A 7,531-nucleotide genomic window follows, 5' to 3' on the forward strand; every position below is an offset into this window, starting at 1 on the left:
AGTGGCGCATAGAAAAAATGCCTCTGCTTCACGCATGAACGCAGTCGTTACGTGACCATTTTCTCAGTCAGATAGAAGTATCAACTCTCAAGGGAGTAATTCACTTGTTTACGATTAAGGCGGGTGAATGCAGCGGGAGTGCTCAGCTTGACGTCCGGACCGACGTTTTATGAGGCAGTCGTGTCGGTGATTAGAAATCAGCTGTTTTTGCGCAGCTATGCTATGTCGTTTTATTAAGTTATCAAGCACATTTTAAGTTTTGGAAAATTGTGTTTGAAAACTGACCTTGAACGACAATTTTAAGGTCAAAGCATGAAAATAAATTGAAAGTATTTCCTGTTATTTTTTCCTATTTACTGTTATTTGTAATTATATGACAATAATGATGCAAAAACAATACGGACAAAACTTTTTGGGTTAAGGCTAAAGTTGGTTAAGCTTGTCCTTAAGAATCTAAAAATAACCAGGATGTTTGTTTACCATAAATCCGCACAAACGCGCATATGGGGACCCATTCGTTTTTGCTTGCAAAAACAATCATATATGTAGATCAAATGATGTGTATAGTAAATTGGTAAATATCTAACAGTGATTGTGCCCTATTTTTACTGTTACCAAATCGCATATGCATATGTGTGGGGACCCATTAGATTATGCTTGCAGAAACAATTAGGTTATAAAGTGCCAGGAAAAAGATAGGGACCCAATGAAATGTAGGTGCCAAATATATATCCATTATAAATATAGTAAATGGAATATGTGATACATCATTAAATATGATGTAGTATATATAACCCAGCAATATATAGGAAAACCGCTATTCTAGTTTTTAAATAAAATAATTTTGTGGAGCGATTTGGTCTGGACCCTAAAGGTATACTACAATCTCATTTAGTTTAAATAGTGCTTCTGTGTAAGATTAAACTTTTTGGAGTACTGAAGATTCTGCTCTGCTTGCATTATTCATTTATTGCATCACAATTAACAAAGGAAAGGCTTCTATTCGCGCACAATAGCAAAGTCATTGATGGTTTTAGTCTTCTCTGTGATGTAACAAACGGCCTTTGGATTTGTATGTGTCTTGTAAACCTTGGTGAAATTAATCTTACATGTTGTTGCAGAAAATTTTTAGTAAAGTAACTTTCAATGGTTAATTCAAAGCCGGATTCGACCCTCGAGCGCGAGTTTGCTCTTTTCAAGCTTACATAATTTCCCTTTCGATAACATTAAATTTCCCACTAGTGGGAAATTTCCCACCGGTTAAGAACCACTGGCCTAGCTCAATGGTTCTTAATCGTTTACGCATCGCATACCACCTGACAACTTTTTCTATTGATGCGTACCATCTAAACCCTAATGGAATAGATAAACCAAGAAATAGGGCCATTTTATTAACCTGGTTAGCATATTTATCAATTTCAAAAGAATGACCAAAACACGAGTTTTGCCCATACCAGGGCTGATCAGTTTTGTCAGTTGGCAATTTTAGATATTAGGCTTAAATTCGGTAATAGGTATATCACAGAAATCTTCTGTATATCACAGAAATCAAAAGTTCTGATGTACCACTAGTAGTACTCGTACCACGGTTTGAGAACCACTGGCCTAGCTGGTCTCCATGTTGCTGTGTATGTTATATTTTGCTATTTGTTTTAGGACCAAATCGGTCAGCTCCACAGTGAGTTGGAGATGAAGAAGAGCCAAGTCGAAGTTTTGCAAAGCGACATGTCCAAACAAAAGAAAGAGGTGCGTAGAGTGAATGCTTCCAACTAAAAATAGTAAAAATAGTATTGGCTTTATATGCACGGAACAACAGGTTTAAGTTTTTGGTATGTGCTGGCTTAAAATTAGGCAGTTACGCAATCGCGCATTGCTAACTTTTTCTCAGTGCCATAAGAAATTTATGCTGCCCTTACCAACAACTTAACAAAGTTTGAATTAGTTATAACTAACCGAGTTGCTCACAATGATTTTCAGTATACTCAGGGAGCTGGTGTGATTGTCCAGATAATTAGGAGAAGACATTGCTTAGGGCTTGAATATCAAGGACCAATTGCATATTTCACAATACTACATGACAAAGTAGACAGAAAACTCATAAATTAAACACACATTTTTAGGGTTTTTTAGAAGTCGTTATAAAACGAGCCACGTGTAAAACCGACAGTGGAATTCCCCTGAAACTTTACATTTTGTGTATATGCTGCTATAAATGTAACCGTAGTAATTGTTAACGATGAAAATGACTACTTTCTGGAGATTGCTATCACCGATTCACACGTATTGGTCATTATTCCGAAAACTGCCGTGAAATATACTAAACTTATCCCCCATTCTTCTACCACTATTCTCAAAAAAGCTCGTACTACTTTAAACCCATGTCTGTGCCATTGACCTTGAATGACACGTGCGTAACCTTCAAAACGCCGGCTAGTCAGAACACAGACCTTTGATCCAAATCCGTCTGTCCGCGAAACATGCGAATTTCTCCTGTGCCTGGCAATGTACCGGGTTTGTCAGGTGATTTTCGAGGTTGTTGACCCTTTGTGAGGCCCTGGGGGTGACGCAAGCCAGTGTCATGGCAGTTTGATGGATGTCTTTGACAGTTTGTAGCTGTGAATGGGCTCGCGAATGTCTTTCATCAACCGCTGTGTCATCATCTAGCGGGGTAAGGCGATTGTAGGTTAAAACGTGCCGTGCTGGTTTATGCAATGTGGAGAAGTTTTGAAAACCTACAAAGAATGTTAACGTTGGTGGTAGCAATGGCGAATTTTAAAACGTCTGCAAAAATGTTCTTATTGACGCAATTTGCGTTTGATCAAGCTACTTTTTGAGATCGTATTTATTGTTCCTAAACAAAGACTAACTTTCAAACTTGAACTGCAGTTATTTTGCAACGTACAGCGAATAACTGAAGTCTTTCACCTTTTGTTGTGTTTTTGTTAAAGGGGAGGAAGCATCTCCAGCCAAAAACGTTTGTACGATTTTGCCAATGTCACTATGTTTTCATGTGTTTTCATTGAATTTAAGTCGTTTAAGTCGTTTTTCGTTTTGCTGCGCACTGTTCGGGAGTAACGCCGTAAAAACATAGGTTACATTTCCTGACATGGACATAAAAAACACTTTGGTTATGCAATATTGCAAACAGATAAATGGGAGATAAACGCTAAAGAAATAGTTATAAAACAAGGTTGTGTGGAATTTGCTTTGGCAAAGTCTGTTACCTATAACCTTAACTTTTATGCTGGTAGAAATAGTACACTCTTTCATGCCTGTTTTTGTTTTGCCTTTTTAAGTCACAAATAAGTTTTTGCTGTACAATTAATTCCAGGATTTGACATTGTTTAACCGATGCAACCTTGGTTAACAATCGTTTCCTCAACTAAAAGTAAATGCTAATGCTATACATCACCATCTACAAAACACGAACAAACTAGTTTAAAACGAACCCAAAATCTCTCAGCAAAGGTCAATAGAAACTAAAACCACGATGGTTTTGGCAAAGTTTCCTGCGTGACTCGAACCGAATGTCAATACCTTTCCCTGTAATCTCTGCGAGGAGTTTCATGTTAATTAAGAAACGTCTGTTAAAAAGTTCAAGGACCACCTTGAGCGAAATGCTGCTAAGCCTTTGTAAGACGGCATAAGGTTTTGCGAAACAGTTGCTTTTAAGTTCATGACTGACGTAAGTTTATTTGGCTTAAAAGGGAAGTTGCTTGTTTTCTGACATAAAAGCGGTCGTTTGAATTTATTTCGAAGTCACGTAGACCATTTGATTTTTATCACGTTGCTTTTGGTTTTACTGAATACGCCTCACCCTTTCCTAAACAAAGCAGTTGTTCTAATGAACGTTTCTCAAATATATTTCGTTAGTTTATACTCCAACTTAAAAGCAATTTGATGTCAATCTCTTTTTTAATCATTTTTGAAATGTTCATGGATATTGTATTTCATACACACAGTACATGTTTGTTGTTTTAAACATTTAGCAAATAATTTCAAAAAATTTAAACAATCTGAGTAGGCCTATCAAAGGTGTCATAAGCAATTTAGCCAGCCTCCCAAGCATTCCCATATCCCATTAGACACAGGCTAAAAAAATCGTCAGGGCTGACCCCAGTAATGAATATTTTACACATTATCTAAAGTTTTGTTTATACTACTTTTGGTTTAAGTTAAGTTAACAAACCAATCGGTAGAGAGCTGTTCTCTGCGACAATGCTCATTAAAGATTTGGGTATTTAGCGTCATCTAACGGGTAATGTTTTTCCTAGATTGCCCGCCTTAACGAGGCCTTGGAAAGTCGTTTGCCTGATGGTGAACAATCCAGTGTGGAGGCACTTCAAGAGAAGATTGCTATGCTCGAAGAAAAGCTACAGCAGGAAGCAAAGTGAGTTTGAAAGCTAGCGAAATTGAATAACAACTCTAGTTTATTTGGTTTTGTAACCCAGTAAATTTATTATCTTGAGACCATTTTTAATACTTCCTGATTAATACCGGCATCGTAATGTGTTTATCACTCTAGCGAATTAAATGCAATCGACACGCACCACAGGAAAACGGAGATGAAACTTCGGGAGGTCCTCGAACAAGCTGAGATTGAAACAAACAAGGCGAACAACGAGAAGGAAATGGTAGGCGAGATTCCAAGTTCAGGCCATAAAAATATTTCTGAAAAATTTACGGCATATTCCTTACTTTTTTTGTTCATTATGTGTCTCGAATCTTTGGTAGGAGGCGCTTGGTAGGGTTTTTTCTGTCCAACGCGGGTATATTCCACGATTTGTTTTTAAATTTCGCTTACAGATAGATCCGATAGTTCATCCTCCAAAATTAACAAGCTGTTTACCCACAGGCTCATTTAAACGTTTTTAAACTTTTTTTATTGAATGACTTCACTTACTCAAGTACATTACCCAGGAATTTCATGCCTTGTAAGTTAGTGCATTGCAAAGTATCACACATCTGAATTAAATAAGCAGTATATATATATATATATAAGTTATGATGTAATTTTGGTAATTGGTGTATTTGATAAGCTGCAGACAGTACTCACTGTTTCGACCTATAAGGTCTCTGCGGTCGATCACTCGTCACCAGCTGCACTGATGAGATCTTATAGGTCGAAACAGAGTGCACTGTATGCAGCTTATCATGTATTAGCCCGATGCTTTTATATGTTTCTTTAGTAAAACTGCTAATGGAATATATACATTGGCAACCTATAGAAAAAAACACATTTTTTAGCTCCGATTGTTATTGTACAGATGGGCATTCGGGCCAAGTCTTTAAAGCAGCAACTTTCTGAGGCTGAGCAGAAGCTGGCCGCGGTGGACGCCGAGAAGAGGCAGCTCGCTGAGATGCTACAGGAAGAAAAGGAAGCAAATTTCGAACTGCGGAAGACCATTCACCTCAGGTATGACCTCACTTTTGGACGAATTTTAATAACGAGTCACCAGATATAAAAGACGTATAAAAAATAATTTGAGTAAGTTTTGAAATCATTAACCAGTTTTTTTAAGGCACATATATTTCACCTGATGAGTAAGAACAAAAAACAAGACTAATAAAAATAATTGGAGAATTAACCTGCGAAATAGAATAGCCACGAAACGTTTAGGTAGACCAGCGATACCAGTACACTCGTAAATGTATATATATCAGAGTCAGAATATTAAGTTTTTCATGCAATGGGATTCAAAATTAGCCCTAGTTTTTAACGAAGGCCAAACTTTAATACGACTCCTCTCCTTAGAAGAAGACACATACTATTTTTTTATGCTTGCAAAACCAATATTACAAATCGTCCTAGAAAAGAAAAGATTCTACCCGTAGAAAGTATAACATGTATCCATTGTAATTTGTAAGCCCCAACAAACCAGAGTGTGGTAACCCAGATTTACTAGCTAGCTTACAACGTCTTTTCACCAGCTGCTTCACTAATGAGACCTCATGCGTCCAAACAGTGTACACTTTCGGGAGCTAACTTATCCAATGCAGTTGTAAAAAATGGTTCCTGTGAGCATGTGAAGTTTTAATACAATTTTGGAAAATCTACCGTCCTGGTCTTTTGCTGTTTCTCATGACAAGAACTTCAATATATATCTATATGACATTAACAGTGTGATTTTATACAGACTACCGAACAGCAATGCCAAAGCACCACCACCCCCACCTAGCGGAAATCTATTCACATCGGTGTAAGCTGCCCGCGTTTATTCTCTGCCGTTCGAGTTTTCCATTTTTACACGTCTTGATTTTAACTTTACGCTATTGATTTATTATCATCGGTCCTAACGTAAAAAATTCCTGAGAATGTTTTTTTAGAAATTGCAATTGCAACGATAACATGTCAATCATTGACGTAGATCTGATGACGTCACGCTCGCTAATCTATAAGCATTGTGAAACCGTGCGTTTTCCTTTAAGCTGCAAAAGTATATGTGTCTGGTTATGTAAAACAGTGGTGGATTAAATAAGCCCCAAATACCAATCGAAAAACAAATGCGTTTCAAAATGAACTTGTTTGAATTAAATATCAACTCTTTTGAATTTTGTTGTTGAAAAAAGTCTTATTTAAACTCTTTTGGGGCTTAATCAGGCTTGTTAAGGTTTTCACAATCGTGAAATTCGCCACTGCCTAAAAATGCATAGGACCAAACATTTCCTTTATTGGTTTTCCACTTCCAGCGATGGGCCGAAATTATGCAAGGCCCTGTACAGTTTCATGTGTTTTCTATTCCACTGCACTATGTAACCGTACGTTGACCCAACATGCAGTAAAAGGGTGCGACTCGCCTATTATACCTCGTGCGCCGTCTAGCGGTCGTGCACTTGTAGCTTCTAAAATGCCCGGTACTGCCATGTTCTTACCAATTATAGCTGCAAGTTGGCAAGCCATCGTGTGTTTTCGCCTTTATAGTTCATCGCTATTGGTGCTAGTGTGTGTATATATTGTTAAATAGAGTTATATTGGGACATTTTAACGCGATTTTTAAACGCAAGGTGCTTTAACGTTGCTTGTTGCTATGAGGCAAATGATTTAAATAAGCGTAAATTAATCTGTTGTACAAATTATACAAGCGCTGACTTTCAGTTGTAGCTATAACAGCATGACTTGGAGCCAAGAGTCGGCTTCATTTTGAAATTTGGGATTTCATATTGAATGCTTTGTATGATTTTTTTGTATTTTAACGTGGTGCGCGACTTGCGAAATAGTTTTTAATCTGCAGTATTTTGAGAAAGGCGCCCAAACCCATCGTGTTATATACTTGTTTGTTTTTATTCTTATTACACGCGAATTGATCGAATCACGTTGCTATTGGTAACCAATGTTTTTATCGTCTTATTCTTGTTTGCATTGAAATCCTGCTGTATTCAAATCGTCTACTAACACGACTATCACAAAACAAGAAACTTTTTTGCCTTTATGATGGTGAATTTGACTTCGGGTTAGTGGAGAATGAATTTTATCTACCAGATGGCCGAGCGATTAATGGAACCGTGAAAATTTACTCTTGCATAAAATGTA

General features: G+C 37.3%; 1 protein-coding gene across 5 annotated transcripts in view; it reads left to right on the forward strand.

The window, feature by feature from the left end:
- The window catches only part of LOC145205902 (uncharacterized), a 73,897-nt gene extending 66,467 nt beyond the window's left edge, over nucleotides 1-7,430 (forward strand). For all 5 annotated transcript variants that reach the window (XM_080078485.1, XM_080078488.1, XM_080078487.1 and 2 more), the window contains 5 exons: nucleotides 1,657-1,746; nucleotides 4,275-4,390; nucleotides 4,526-4,634; nucleotides 5,268-5,416; nucleotides 6,138-7,430. In XM_080078485.1, the coding sequence (XP_079934611.1) occupies nucleotides 1,657-1,746; nucleotides 4,275-4,390; nucleotides 4,526-4,634; nucleotides 5,268-5,416; nucleotides 6,138-6,204 (531 nt within the window). In that variant the 3' untranslated portion in view covers nucleotides 6,205-7,430. The remainder of the gene's footprint in view (nucleotides 1-1,656; nucleotides 1,747-4,274; nucleotides 4,391-4,525; nucleotides 4,635-5,267; nucleotides 5,417-6,137) is intronic.
- The last annotated feature ends 101 nt before the right edge of the window (nucleotides 7,431-7,531 follow it).

Source organism: Phallusia mammillata, chromosome 1 (assembly GCF_965637545.1).
Source record: "Phallusia mammillata chromosome 1, kaPhaMamm4.hap1.1, whole genome shotgun sequence".
NCBI lineage: Eukaryota > Metazoa > Chordata > Ascidiacea > Phlebobranchia > Ascidiidae > Phallusia > Phallusia mammillata.